At 35.7% G+C, this 16,532-nt stretch overlaps 1 protein-coding gene across 1 annotated transcript in view; it reads left to right on the forward strand.

Annotated features, from left to right (window-relative positions):
* LOC107693056 (neuronal PAS domain-containing protein 3-like) overlaps positions 1–16,532 on the forward strand; it is a 322,349-nt gene that overhangs the window by 138,589 nt on the left and 167,228 nt on the right. The window contains exon 4 of the mRNA XM_016492306.1: positions 11,256–11,338. Within this exon, the coding sequence (XP_016347792.1) occupies positions 11,256–11,338 (83 nt within the window). The remainder of the gene's footprint in view (positions 1–11,255; positions 11,339–16,532) is intronic.

Consider the following 16,532-nt stretch of genomic DNA (forward strand, 5'->3'; position numbering starts at 1 on the left):
ATATATATATATATATATATATATATATATATATTTATATAATAATAACAAAAATATAAATAAATAATAAAAGATTTTAAATAATAACCCCAGGATAACATTATTAGATGATGTTAACAAATAGCTTATATTTTTGCATTGTATTTAGCAAACTCAAATTGCAGGTCAAAGTACTCGATTCTGGTATTGAATATCCCGTTTCATGATCAAAATATTACTGGATGGCTAAATTAAATCCCACCCAACATTTGTGTGTGTGCATTGCATATATTTCACATAGAAATCCATCACATTATAGATGTAAATTTGTTTTTGAACATAGTTTCTTGTTGACTTTAGTGTACTGGCCACTTTGTCTAACACAAACATGTCTACTAGTGTAGACTAATCTACGCTTTTATATAACTGACTTAAAGTTATAACCAATCTTAAAGAAAAAAATATCTACAAAACTTAAATTAGATAAAGCGTTTTATGCAACTGCTCAGTGATTTCTGAATTTTGCAGGTTAATTTTGATAAATGCTGAGGGAGCTTTGTGAATATTTCTACATAGTAAGAAACATCCTTGGTTTTTCCCTTTTAATATTTGTTGAAACAGACCTGTTCTGAGCAATATTCATGTTCACCTCTAGCTCCACGCTGACCTCTGCGTAATGAACTACTTGTAGCGTACTAAATCAGCGCAGAGTATTTAACACAACGGAGGAACTAATTCCTCCATTTAACTCAACGTTTGCAATGAGATGACTTGTACCCTAATGGCTAGTAATTAATTCTTACCACCTCCCTCTCTCCCTCCCTTTATATTCCCCTCCCCCCATTTTTCTCTGTCGTGCTCTGAGGATAGTTCTACTTTTCCAATGCTTTATCTAATGCATAATGTTAATTTCAGGCCCCTAATTAGGTTTAAATGAGAATTGGCTCTGCAGAAAGATGGATAGCTGGGAAAGCATCAAACCACCCAGCATGTCCCGGAGTTGTGAGGCTGAAAATGCAATTTGGTGAAGCAGTGCTGCGAGGAGCGCAGTGTTCATTAATTTTTACGTGCAGGTACTATCCCAGAGGTGCACCTGACGTGCTCCGAGTCTACCTGGACATGAACACAAATACCGGCCCCTTTGACTGCCGCTTACTTTTATTGCTGCTTTTTTACTCTGCTGCTCCTTCCACAGGTACAGAAACTGTCCACAACCTAGTGAGCTGCCTAACTAGACAGCATTTTGAGTATTACAAGCACACTTTTACAGTAAGCTGTACAGTAGGCTAATATGCACCCTTTAGTTACTAATATGCACTCTACCTTTTAGGTGTTAATATGCACCCTTCAGGTACTAATATGTACCTTTTAGGTATTAATATGCACACTTCAAGTACTAATATGCACCCTGTAGGTACTACATAATACATAGGTACTAATATGCACCAAATTGCTAGTGCTGGTTTTGTTTTCTCTTTAGAGGATTGTGTGATTAGCTTAGCAACATGCTAATGGAAAACTCTATTGGAATTAATTTTTAGTAGAAGTCAGCTTTACATAAGATGCTGTATTTGTGTGATGTGTGTGTGGAGTTGTTGTCTATGTAGTGTTCCAGATCAGTCACTTTTGAGGTTCCATTTCAGTTAGGATGTTGTCTTACAAGGCAGTTGTCTATGAAGGCAGTAAACAGAAGGCTTTGGACCATAGCAACAGAGCAAACAGATACACATTAACTCTAAATGAAAAGGTTGTTTCATAGTGGTCTTACACAGCAAAAATGCTGTTCTTACTCTTGGTATCTTGATCTTGTTTTCCAATAGAAATATCTAAACATTTTAAAACAAGATGAGTTTACCTCAGTAGCAATCTTGCACAAATATTAGTGTATTGTTTCAATGGCAGAATTTGTCTTTTTAGGCAAAAAGCATCTATCTATCTATCTGTCTATCTGTCTATCTGTCTGTCTGTCTGTCTGTCTTATCTATTGTTCTTGATTTCAGTTGATCTTACTGTGCAAATTTTTCTGCCTTTTACACATATGTGACCCTGGACCACAAAACCAGTCATAAGTTGCACAGTTCTATTTGTAGCAATAGCTAAAAATAAATTGAATGGGTCAAAATGATCGATTTTTCTTTTATGCCAAAAATCATTAGCTTATTAAGTAAAGATCATGATCCATGTTGCAAATTTCCTACCGTAAATATGTCAAAACTTAATATTTGATTAGTAATATGCATTGCTAAGGGCTTCATTTGGACAGCTTTATAGGCGATTTTCTCAATATTTTGATTTTTTTTGCACCCTCAGATTCCATATTTTCAAATAGTTGTATCTCGACCAAATATTGTCATATCCTAACAATGACCATACGTCGATGGAAAGCTTATTTATTCAGCTTTCAGATGATGTATAAATCTCAATTTCAAAAAATTTACCCTTATGACTGGTTTTGTGGTCCAGGGTCACATATGGCCTGATTTATATGCTCTTTTAAATGCTTTTATTACAATTAGATGTAGTTGTTGTTGTTTTTTATCAGATGTCTATTTGAGTGTAGTATTACGGAAGACCGTCTGGGTCAGTTTCATTCATCCTATATGAGCTTGTAAGCCTCCATGTGAGCATCATGACATAAAGCGCTGTTCATCACTATAATCTGGGGCTCAGATACAGTACCTCTCTCTGTCTCTCTCCTTCTCTCTTTCTCTTCTCCTCACTGGATCATGTCATTGTGGGTTAGCTCCTAATTACTCTCTCCCAGAGACGTTCCAAATATTCCCCTGGTGCTAATATTTTTCTGCCTCAACGACTCATTATGTTGTTTGGCAGCCTGAAACATCAGCCTTTCAATGTCTGAGCACCGCGGCTCATGTACAGTCTTCCACCTCTACACCTCTCTTTTTCTCTCTCTCTTTTGTCTGATCTGTTTCTACGACTACTCTGGTTGCCGTGGCATTACAGATTGTTCTGTGCAGTCTGAATGTGTCTGTAATCATCTATGTTATAGATTCAATAGCGTGACGCCTGAGTCTCGTTTCTGCTCACCTTCTGTTGATGGCACACAGCGATTATCCACCCCTTTCAGGCATCATTCTGCTGTAAGGCCGATCTGCCCAGTCTATCCTCTGTCTACTTACACTGTCATTTCCTTTCTGTTCTTTGTGATTTTTTTTTCTTTTTCTCAGGTGTTGATTGTTCATACCTTAGGAAACTTAGAGTTATTACTTATGTTTTATTGAAGTATAACCCACATCAAATATGTTTCCCACTTAGATAAATGTATGTAAAATAATAGTTTGGGTCAGTACAATTTCAACTGAAATCACATGAAAATATATTTTTTTATTTTTTATTATTTATCTTTTTTTAGTTTTACTAATACTTATATGTATATATAATATTACATATTGTTATACATATATATTTTTTATTATTCTATACATTAAAATTATATAATTATATATTATCATTGGATTGATATTATTGGTTAATGTAATTTTAAAGCTGTTTTATTAATTGAATTATTACTTTTTTTATGATTAATGAAATATATATATGAAAAATAAAAATAAGTATTAAAAAATTTACAAAAATATTGAATTTACCCGATTTAATTATGATGATTTAAATTTGATTTAAAAATTAAAAGTAGAATTATCTTCATTTAAGGTCTTTTCTCAGCAAATATTCATATATGCAGTTAATTTGATTAATTATTCAGCTTGTCATGTAATTAATTTTTTTAATACTTTTAATTGATTGACAGCTCTAATTATTTTTCTCCACCCATGTGGCCTTGATTACACTAGAAAAAAAAGGAAGTTGTTTTAGAGGTGGAAAAAAGTTACGGCAGTTTGATGGATGATTATGAAAAAAAAAAGCTTTAACAAAGTTGCAAATTGTAATCCAAGAGATTCTGTATACTGTCTTTTGGTCCAATAAGTAATATAAGTATCTTCATTTAGGGACTTTTCTCAGCAAATATTCATGTCTATGCAAATAATTTGATTAATTGCATATATGAAAACCAGGCCTGCTGGTCTTAACTGGTCTCCAAGCCTGGTCAGGCTGGTCCGTTGGCTGGTTTTAGAGGGGTTTTGGCCACTTTTCAGTGGTTTAAGTAGTTTTTTTCAGCAGGAATGTTTGTGAATGACTTGACAGAAATGCATTGACAGGTGACAGGCTTTAAAATCACAGTGTGGTTTAGGTTTTGTCTTTAACCATTATCTTTAGTCACTCTGTCAAATGATTCAGCGTTCTCAAGGTTTTCCAGTTAAAACAGCAGGTGTATGTTCACTGTGTTTTACTGCCATTTTTTTGCCGCAGCGGTGAAAATGAATGGCTTTTGTTCTTGAAATGGCTCTGCTTTGAGGATAATGCGAGCTGTGAGTGTGATGACGCTCTGTTTCGCTCACCGTCGGTTTTGATATGGATCGTGAGTGGACAGTGCTTGTCAGCTGGAGAGCTTGTGTCCCGCGCTCCCCCGGCCCTCTTATCTCCGTATCTGACACAGTTGTTTCTGCTCGTGATGAGAGGAAATAGCACAATGATAAAATACCAAATCACTTCAGCGAGGACTTCAGAGCCTCTACAAGCTTTCCATAGGAAATTATTCCTCACTGAGCGCCTCTTCAAGGTGTAATCTAGCATCTCCGTAGCAACTGAGATGGAGATTTCCACTTGTGCCGCGTGCGTTCGCGCCGTACGTGTGTTTTAGGCACAGAGATAATACCAGTCACACTGAGAATAGTGAATGGGTTTGGGAGATTTGGATGCACAACTCACTCTGTAATGCATCGAACTTATGGCTACCTGTTTCAGAGCTAATTATGCAGATAAACAGATTTTGAGTTGTAGATCACCTGGACTATTCAGAACGTTTGAATTTTAGGGGCATTATCATGAGAGTATATTTTTCATATTTAACCATATAAAAATATCAGATACATCAACCAAAATAGCATGAACAAAAGTATATATATACTCATTCATTCATTCTAAATTATTACATTTTGTAGATTTCTTTGCTGTAATGAAACTCAGCTTATAGTGAATTGGTTAATTCTTTTCTATGAATCAGTCAAACAAAACTGGTTTAATGATTCATTTCTCATCAAACAACTCATCAATCAGTTCATCAATCAAGAGTTCTTATATACTTTTTAAGCAAAATATTAAAATACTTATATACTGCTGCTCATTTTTATATTTTTAATTAAGTTATGACAAAACAAAGACATTATTGAGAGCCATTGCTATTTATTATTTAATTGTATTAATGAAATATAATGAAATATACATGTAAATTTGTATAAATAAAACAAATTGTGTTTATTGAAGTAGCAAAATATTACAATAATTAAGTACTGCTTTTTTTTTCTATATTTTAGATTAAGTTATAATTTTATAATCCTGACCAAGACAAATTGATGAGATATTTTTGAACCAAAGAAAAATTGCTATTTATTATGTAATATTATGCATATGTATATATATATATATTTATTTATTTATTTATTTTTTTTTTTTAAAGGGCAATTTGCTTTTTTGTGTTGACATATTTCCCATTGAACAGGAAGTTGTGTAGGACATTAATCATTAATAGACATTGATTAAAAGTCAAAAAGCTCTTTTTTGATTTCATAGGGTCTTTTAAAATCTGTCTATATGGGCAGGTTTTGGAGCAGAGCTACAGATAAAGAGAGACAGCGGGTGAGCGAGGCGTCATTAGCGCAGAATGAAGCGGCTTAAATTTTGATGATATAAATGAGGAGAAAAGATGAGCATGGATTATTGAACACATCATCATGAAAACTTAAACCCAGTAACGCGTTACTAAGTAATGCGTTACTGCCCAACACTGATAGTAACTCTGTTTCGACATATTATTTGACACATAACTTTTTCTTGTTACCTTTGAGTTTTATTTCTGCCAACTTGAACGTTTATGATGAATATGTCTGAAATGCACAATTTTTATTTCATTTTATGGCCACATGACCATTTGGTTCCTGAAACAGTTGAAGTTGTGATTTTCTGAACCTTTTCTGAAAAGAAAATGTAGACATTTGAGCTCTTGGAAGTGTAATTGAATTCCCCTAATGCAGACTTTGATGAAGGGTTTGGATTCAGTGAAACGTGGAACTCTAATTTCCATTTGCCCTGATTTCTCAGTATTGTGGTATTGGTTTATAATCTCGTGAATATCAGCGTGGCTCTTTTGCGATGAAGAGTTTCTATCTGAAATGCAGGCTTGGGTTTCCGCCCTCCTCTTTGAGGGACGTTTTGCTGCGTTCAAAGACAACTGAACAGTGAAACAAGAAGAGTCTGTAATTTTCTGAATAAGCTAATGACATGCTGTGTTCGGTCTCATCTTTTCATTAACTCACAGCACTTTTACATGCAACTACACAAGTGCACAAGATGTTGTGGTGTGTGTGCATGATGGGCCATTCAGTCCTGATCGGAGATCACCTTGAGCTTTATCAATTACAGCGTGACGAGACTCACTCCTGTTTAATGAGAGCAGACGTTGAAGCAAATGAACCAGGTGAAACATGAGAGAAATCTGACATTGTTCAGTTTAAATCAGCGTTATTAGAAATGTCCCCATGTAGTATCCTGGTCTTATTGTGCATGATTTATTTGAAAGAAAATGTTTGTTTTCATCTTTCTTTAGCGTGTAATAACTTAGAGTTTTCTTTTCACTTGACGTTATGAATCCCTCTTATTTATTAATTTTCTCTCCTCCAACCATACTCATTCTGATATGTAACGGTACATTTCATGAATCAATTAATTTGTGAAAGATAAAATTAAGTACTATCCTTTTTTTCTCATTTAGGGCATTTTTTACCTTGTTTGTTTGGAGCATTTGATTCAGATCTTTAGTTTGTTTTTTTTTAAACATATTTGAATTCAGAAATCACACTCGGATCCACACCAAAACAAACCTGAGACCACCTCTGATTCAACATTAAAATAATTTAGTCCCTTTTTGAAACAAAACAAACTAACTGTAAGTCTGAAAACCCCCTTGATACAATATCTTATAATTTAATACCTTTAATCAACTGGACACGTAAAAATGGACAAATAAAAAGGGCTGTGAATTATTTTCACTTTAATTATTCATATTCTACAACTTTTGATCCTTTTATTATATTGTATTTTTTTTTTCTTTTTTCTTTTTTTTTTCAATTTTAAAGTACACTTTTAATTGTAGTAAAAGTTTCTTCAACTAAATATAAGTCTGAACACACCCTTAAAATAATATAATGCAATGTAATACCTTAATATCTTTTTTTTCAACTGGAAATGCATCCGTTTATGTAAGTAAAAATGGACAGTTTACTTAAATGGGTCATTTTGCACAATTTTTGACCATTTATTTATTTTATTTTTAATTTTAAAGTCCACTTTAAATGATATTCAAAGTTTTTTGAACTACCTATGAGTCTGAAAACACCCATCATATAATATCTTACAACATAATACCTTAATATTTTTTTCCAATCTTTTTTCCAATGTTTTTTTTTTCCAACATTGTAATAATATATTTTTATTTTTTGGAACAAAATGAACTAACTACAAGTTTGAAAACACCCTTAATGTAATGCATTTTAATGAAATACCTTTAATCAACTAGAAATACATCAATTTATGCAAGTTAAAATGGCTACGAGTTGATTTTACCTGAAAGGGGCCATATCCTACTATTTTTGATCACTTTTCTTTTCAATTTTAAAAGTCTTAATGTAGTTTTATGTGAATATTTTCCACCCTCTTTCTCACCCTTGAAGTAAACATGCTGGTTTTTCTACTGTGAATGTAAGAATTATGTATGCAAATGACTTTTTATAGCTATTATGATTGGCTAACCTCTTTGCATGTGAATTGAGTTAGTTAAACATTAGACATTGCCTGTACAAAAAGAATTGTGTCGAGGGACAGATTTACTGTCTGAATCCTGTGATTCTAAGAACTAAGAACTGTTTTTTTGTGACTATCTTGACTGATATTCCCTAGTTCCCAGAAAACACATTCACAGTCCCGGTTAGATCCTGAAGGCCTTGCCTGATCGCTGCGGATTCAGTGTGGCTGGTTAGCATTCCTTAACACATGATGAGTTTCGACGGATTATGCGACTTCCCATTGTGCCGTTCACGGCTTTGACGTTGTCCGTGGCTTCCGACCGCGAAAGCATTGACAGCTTGATGAATTAGGCCTGACACTTGCCAAAATAGCCATCCTGCGTGCCAGCTGCCAGTTGAGCATCTACATTCCGTTAATTGAATTGGCAATTTGTGTAACAGTACCTGCCCCTGAGCCGTTGGTGAAGCCAGGGACCGCCATTTAGCTCCAATAATCCAGGACTAGGGAATAAGAGGTCTAAGCTTCACGAGAAATTATTGCAGATTTAAAATGACAGTCTGATGCCTTGCTGCCAATTTCAAATTCAATGAGAAATAAATTAACAATAGCAATAATGTTGACTTATAAAAGTGAAAGTTAAATTGACTTTCTAATAGCGCAAGCGATTTGAAATTGCCACTGCGGCGAGTAACAAATTGCATTTATTGCAGTCTTGCACCAAATGCTATTTGAGGTGTGGCGGGTATTGAAGACTAGCATTACATATTGAAAGTGTCAAATGGAAACAATATTGTCTCATAATAAAATGCCATTAGTCTATATCAGACATGGTCTGTCCATTTGCATGTTCACGAATTGGCGTCAAGGATACTGCATTTTTGGGATGGCGATACTCTGAATGAAATAGCATCAGCCTATATGTCTTTGACAATATACCAGTCCTCAATACACCAACCCTGTATATTTTACAGCGCTGTTACTGTATTGTGTGGGACTTATTAGGTCAGACGTGATGTATTTGCTCGCGTTTCTGGCGTAATATATTTGTATGTGCTCAATCTGCCGTGGCAGAGAGCTAAACTAGAGGAGATGTATTATGGAGAATCATGGCAGGACAGACATTGTGTTGCCTCTGTGCTCCCGCAAGCTCTTTATTCATATATCATTTGCGTCATGAGCAAAATTAAGCAGATTAATAGAGCATAATTCCTGAGATCAATATGCAATTATATTAATCTCTCTGGCTGCTCGAGCGGCCGTGCAGAGGGATGGCGACACAGTCGTTGGACAGTACTGAGTGTAGTTAAACCAGGGGACATGAGAATCGTTTAAGATGCCTTTATTTGCTATTTTCAATGCACTTGCTGCTTTATGCTGTCTATAAATGTCTTAAAATCATGGATCTGTCTGCATTGGTTTTCAAATGCATCATGTTGGTGTTGAGAAGTCTGTTGAAACCTTGACGTCATGTGACAGAATTTTTTAAAACGCCACAGATTAGGCTTTAAGATTCAGCTGACTTGGTTTGTACTTTGTTTCGATAAGCTCATCTGTGGTTCAACATGTTCCCATTTTTCATTATGAAATATTAAGCGCAGAGTTTATAGTTTGAAAAGCTCCTCAAGGTCAAGGAATTTGGAGGACGTGTGGCTGATTTCCATGCGGTGGTCTTAAGAGAGGATCCTTGTGTGATGAGAGCTGTCGTCTTTAAGTACAGAGAGGAGGAGGAGGGTAATTTGAAGCTGGTCAAGTGACCTCTTAACTTTGGTATATTCTTCATTGACTTACTTGGACTGCTGGTTTTTGGGTTCAGATGGCTGCTAGAGCACATTATATGCTTTGTTCATACTGGGTTCAATTCAGGTTTTTTTATTTATTTTATTTTATTCTTTACGGTGTCTTTATTGTATTGTGTGGGACTTTTCTTTGTAATATAATTTAATATTATATTTTAATTTATTTTATTTTGTATATTTTACTGTGTCTTTACTGTTGTGTGGCACTTGTTTTCTTTCTTTTCTTTTTCATTATTTTGTTTTATTTTATTTATTGCTTAATATGAGGAATATTACACATATCTATTATTATATTACACATATATAATATTACACATGTTTGCCACAGTTTTAGAGGGAGGAAAAACTCATAGTGCTTACTATTCAAATTTTACTATGTATTTTACCTACTGTAGGTTCATTTTATTTATTCATTGATTTACAGTTTTATTCACGTTTGTTTTTTTGCCAAGTGTCAATATTGGACCTGTTTGTGTTGCCAAATCTTTCATACCAAACTGACATCAAACAGACTTCCGTTTGTCCCAAAAGCTCCAGTGTGTTATTAAGCACATGTGTGCGCTGATTGCATGTGCATGAATGCGTGTGTCACGCTGTGTTTAATGTGCAGGTATGTGTGCATGTTTTCTGTGCGATCCTCAGGGTGTAAGAGCTCCCTCTGCTGTGCGCTGCGAGCCGCTGTGTCCGAGTCCCACAAGCTCAGGATTGTTTATGTTTCCACCCGCAGTGGCGGCTACTGACCCCGGCACTCCATGGACAGAGCTGAGAACCCGGCTCTCTCTCTCTCTCTCTCCCTCCTCCAGCTGCCGCTGCCCTTCCCGCTCATGTTGTGGCACGAACGTTCCTCCGGGGCGGACACAGGGCTTACTGCTGAAAGCATTACCGGAGGGGAAAAGTGTGTTTACCCAGCTTGAGGCTCTCTGAAGGACAGAGGCCTCTCATTTGTGTCTCGGCCCCTCTCATGCTGCTCACCTGGGGCATGACGTCCTCCTGTCCCCGTTGCGCCCTCCCCGAATTGCAGAGCATTGTTTGCTGCTGGTCCTTGAGAATCCTTAAAGGCCGTTCAGTGCTTTATTACATCATTAATTGCATTTAATTCAGCAACATTACCCGAACGCCTGGCTAGGCTTGGAAAATTAAGTACAGAGCACTTTGTTATAAAATTCTCTATAATGAGCTCTTGGTGGGACAAGGTCTGTTAAGTTTGAAATCACCCCAGGCCATTTTTTAGCAGAGCCTGAGTCGACTTTAAAGTTGGAAACTTGGAAAAAATGCCCTGAGGGCACTGTTCTCCGGGTGCTTTGCAGCTCAATGGATGTGGCGATATTAGTGCTGCTATAAACAGCGGGCTTTGTAGCGCCAAGCCCGGCTGAATATGCAGAAGGGAGCCGTTCTGAGGCTTTGATTTGCATCTGTGTATTTACAGTACCGGGGGCTTAGTATTATTGGGGCGGAAGTGTTTGTTCAACAGTTTACCGTATCTGTTTAAAATCACACAGGTGGACTCCATTTCCAAGTTAGTTTGGATTTAAAGTGGAAGCGTGCGTGCGTGCGTGTGCATGCCGACACGAGTGTACTCATGCTGTGTACTTCTCTCCGCAGCTATCGGGTCCCAGCGGAGGCGGAGCCCCAGCGCTGTTGCCACAGAGATCTTTGAGCCTCACCTTGGCAGCCACATCCTGCAGGTAAGATAAGGTTTGAACTCTTTCAACTGTCTTTGTTCATCCAAAACACCCTGATGTTCTTGGTTTGAGACTAACTTGAGATCAACATTGGGTATGAAGATCATAATATGCATATTTAATATGGAAATTATGTAATGCACACAAGTTGAAATGTAATCATGAATATGTCTGTACCTCTCTTATTTAAGAAAGCAAGAAAAAAAGATCTGTATGAGCTGATTTTCTTCTTGCATAATTTTTTGTTTTTGTCACAGGGGTTTGTGGAAACACTTTGTTTTCATAAAGGTTGTGGTATTTTTTTGCTAAAAGTTTTTTACACTGCCTTCAAATCAAGATGAATAAACATATTACTGGTCACATTTACATTTCAGTTGAATCAGTGAGTTAATGTAGACTGTGCAAATTATTTTATATGCCATTTGCGGATGGCTTATAAAGAATAACTGTAGTAAATACAAGAAATTACCTATTCTAGTTGCCAGATTTTCTGTGGCAGCATAAAAATGACAATTTAATGTGCATTTCATTTTGTTTTACTAGCACTTTTACAAGAGAGAGGTGAAAAAGAGCCAAAATATGAAATTGCCCAATATGCTTGTTATATTCTGACCAAAATAAGTTAATTTAATGTAATTACGATTTTAGTTGTACAGAACTCCAAAGAGGACTTGAAGGCAGCATGAAAAGTTATGTTTTCCCATCTTGGACGTCTTTGACATCAGACATTTAGTAATCTGTTGTTCGTAAATATTCAGAAGTAACTTAAGATGAACAGCAAAATCCAGTAGCTTATGAATAAATTCTAGCAGGCGTTCTACAATGACCTGGATGAATGAAATCCGTCACAGATGTAGTAATGTGTGTGTTTAGAGATTACAGGTCTGTTGTCTCAGGATAGATGTGGTGTCTCTAAGCTGTTTAGCATGTGAGCAAATGAAGGATGACACTTCCTCAGTCTACCAGTGTTTCAGGAAAGCTCAAGGGGGGTGATTTTCTTATTTCACCTCAGGGTAGAAAAAAACTTTTTTTATCCATGCTTAGCTACAGCACTGATGTCCTTTCAAATTCGTTTTAATGACACAGAACGAAAGCACAATTTACATCAGTCACCTGTGTCCACAAAAGCGGATTAGGAATATTTAAATAGCGGTTCGCTGGTCCCCGGACTGCCAGCGCTGTTCCCTTACGACAGGTTAAGTGTGTGACAGCAAAGCGGAAATTTATAATTAACACCAATACCAGGCTGGAAGTCTGTCGAGGCGTGGCCTTTTCAAGGAAGGACTTGTTCCTGGAAAATTGTCCCCATTAATCTTCAGCTTAATTGATTGTAAAAAGTTTTAGGATGACATTTTTAAAAAAGCATGCTCGGCTGGTGACTGATCTGAAGAAAATGAACTAATAATGGATGCAAGACAGTCATTAGTTGTTGAGCGCCGAGGCTAACTTTAGACAGCTTAAACCGTGTTTGATAGTGTTTAATAAAGAGGATGTGGGGGAAGAGCTGCTAACCGGCCTTCACCTGCAAACAGACGCTCGCATAATACACACACAAACATAAGTGCTTTTACATAGGTACCCTGATTCTCATTTCGTATGTCTTTGGTTCTTTTTTGTTTGACTGATATTATAGTTTTGTTTTACGACAGCATTGAGTTCTTCATTCTGGTTGGTTGATATTGGTTTCTCATTGGTTCATTTTGAAATATGAAATAGCTCCAGGTTTGTTGATAACATTACAGTTTCATATCACTTCACTGTGTTCTTTCTGAACTAGTAATGGTGACTTGGCCTCTTTTAAACAAGATACAAGATAATCGGCTAGAAGATGCAAGAGCATCTTCATGTGGCAGGTGTAGTGCACTCTTAAAATTAAAGGTTCAAAAAAAGGGTTTTCACAGTGATGCCATTTTTGGTTCCCCAAAGAACCTTTCTGTGAACCGTTCTTAAAAAAAAAAAAAAGCATAGTGTGTAGAACATTTTTAGTAATCTAAATAACCCTTTTCAACTATAAAGAAACTTTTGTGGATTTGAAAGATTCCATGGATGTTAAATGTTCTTCATGGAACCATCAATGCCAATAAAGAACCTTTATTTTTAAGAGTTTAGAAGATGAATAATTGATGACATTCAGACTTTATGTACTGGTATACTGTTTTTAAGGTTATGTGAAAGTGGTGCACTTTAAAGTAAACAAAAGCAACATGAAATCAAAATCAGCCCTTTCTAAATTCATGTTTCTAATTTAATTGTTAAAGATTCATCAAAGCATGATACAAACTCACAATTCTGACTTTTCTTCTCAGAATTGCGTGATAAACTCACAATTGCGAGTTAAAAAGTCATAATTGTGAGATATAAACTCACAATTCTGACTTTTTATCTCAGAATTGCGAGTTTATATCTCGCAATTCTAACTTTATTACACGCAATTGCGAGTTATAGTCAGAATTGTGAGATAGAAACTCGCAATTCTGAGAACATATCAGTCTTTTTCCCCCCCTCAAAATTGGACTTTAACTCGCAATTGCATGTAATAAAGTCAGAATTGCGAGATAGAAACTCGCAATTGTGAAAAAAAGTCAGAATTGCTAGTTTTTATCTCGCAATTGTGACTTTATAACCCGCAATTGTAAGCTTATATCTCGCAATTCTGACTTTATAACACAATTGCGAGTTTATATCTCACAATTCTGTGAAAAAAAATCTGAATTGAGAGATAAGTCGCAATAACCTTTTTTTAAATTTTTTATTCAGTGGCGGAAATGGGCTTCCATAAAAAAGGGTCCATTGTCAATTGTCAAAAGCACTGCTCACACAGGAGTCACTTTTAAACTATGCAGCTTTCTATTGGTAAACTCTCAACTTTCATCGAAAACTCCAAATTGTGTTGATTCTATTTAAATTACTGGATTTTTGCATTTCACACAGTAACTGTGACTGTACCTTTAAAAAAAATTTAACCAGTGATTCTGATCATTGATTTTGATTGATTGACTAATATTGATTTTCAAATTCCAGTCAAATTCTGACATGCTGTATAAAATCGAGTCCTAAAATCTTAATGTTTCACTACATTTCATTCAGAAATGCATCACGTTATAGAATTAAAATGTGTTGCAAATGCCATTTGCAAAAAATTTAATAGTTCTTAAAATGTATGTTAGCTTAACAAATATGTATAATTGAAACACTTTGAAAGTAAACATTTTTTTTATTGTTTCTTTTCGTGGTTTGCTGTTATGTGAACCAGCTGACCCAGTGACCAGATTTCAGCACAGAAAACCCTCTGTGCCTCTTTGTTTGTGCACAAATAAGCTTGAACACATTGAGCACCCAGTTTTGTCAACTCAGATAATCAATTAGCTGCTTTAATATGTAGGTCTGTGTGAAGGCAGCTGTTGTGGCGCTCTACTCTCTCACTACTATTTAAAGGCATGGCACAGTAATATCAATAGTGTCTTTTTCTGCCACAACTCACATCATTTGTATATTTTTAGAAAAGGCCCATTTCTGGTCCAATACAGAGAGGTAAATATCAAAACAGAGAATATTTACTTTGCAAGATTTCTTGCAACAGTAAATAAATTGTTACTGTACCTTTAAGACTTTTTTCTGTGCACCCTGCTCTTCCTCCAATAGCCTCTCTATTGGCCCGAGGGTGTTACAGTCCCAGTGGTGTCAGCACAGGCAGCGCCAGCGCTCCGGGCCACAGAAATGACCGTTATGTCCACTTCCACAGTGCATTGTCATTTGCGTGGGTAGCGGGCCGGATTGATTCTGACAGCAGCGCTAGGTCATTAGCGGAGAGCTCAGAAGTCCTCTGTCAAAGCGCTCCACGTTTCCACCCAGTTAAATAATAGCATTTATATCACCCAGATCATGCTTAGCAAGAGATGAATTATAGATGCTGGGTTTGGTTTTAAGGCAGATGAGAGCTTAGCTGCCTGTGAAGGGCAAAAGCGCTGTATGGTCATAGACACACAGCACTGAGAGAGAGACTGAACCATTGTCTGTTCTTTTTGGGAGATAAGACTCGTCAGTAAATTAGCCGTGAGTTAATGGATAGCTTACAAAGCCGCTAAATGTTTATGATCACGCATGTTTTGGGAGCCGCCATACGGCCTGACCTTGACCGCCATCAGACGAGCAGTGCTTCAAAAAACATCAGCGAGAAAGAGAAAAAGTGTGTTTTTATCATGCCAGACTGTTTTGCCTTGTCAAAATAAATTGATTCAAAATAATAAATTAATTTAAAAAAAAATTATAATAAATACATTTATTAGAAAGCAAGTTACAGCATCCCCAGAAATAATTTGGTCAATTAAGTCACACTAGAATGTCTGAATATCATTGCATAAGATAACAAAATATTAAATCCAGTGTCGTTCATCTGCAAGCATACGATACTGTGCTCTCTTTTAGTAAGCCATTTTGCATTTACATTTAATTAACTGATCACTATTTTTTTTAACTGCATGAAGTCAGTTCACCTCAAGTTTGCTTTAGAAACACAAAGTGGTATTTTCAACATTTTTCGCCATTATTTATAGCCTTTATATAATTTATAACTTATTTTGTGAATAGTTTCATTTGAAAAGTGCTTGTGCTATCTTTTTTCATATAAATGCCACTTGGTTTGATATTGTGTTATCTAATGGAATGATATTCATGCATGCAAAGCCTATCTATACAGTAGGTATTTGTGAAGCATTTGGATTTTAGATCCGTTGTTCAATGAGTGCAAGTTTATAGTGCTCATGTGGGAAACAGCTGGCCTGTGGTACAAATACATTTTTAATGAATTAAACTTTATATAAGGTCTAAACAAAATAAAGAAATAAATAAAGTGATTCAATAATTCACATGAGTAGGCATAGATCAGGGACCTCAGCAAACCTCTAAGGGAGGCCTCAATATGGCTTAAATTAATTTAATATGAGACAAAACAACTATTACATAAACAATTGTTGCTAAAACAACAACAACAACAAAAAACAAGATATCCCTTATTTTATTGACCCCCTCAACAACCAGGATTACCACAGTCTTGTAAAAAAAAATTTCTAGACCTGGACAATTAATAAAATGCCATAAAATATGTATTTTATCAGGTAGAATTTGTGTAAAAAACAATTTTATATATATATATATATATATATATATATATATATATATATGTATATATACATGGGCA

Source organism: Sinocyclocheilus anshuiensis, unplaced genomic scaffold (assembly GCF_001515605.1).
Source record: "Sinocyclocheilus anshuiensis isolate Anshui unplaced genomic scaffold, SAMN03320099.WGS_v1.1 scaffold261, whole genome shotgun sequence".
NCBI lineage: Eukaryota > Metazoa > Chordata > Actinopteri > Cypriniformes > Cyprinidae > Sinocyclocheilus > Sinocyclocheilus anshuiensis.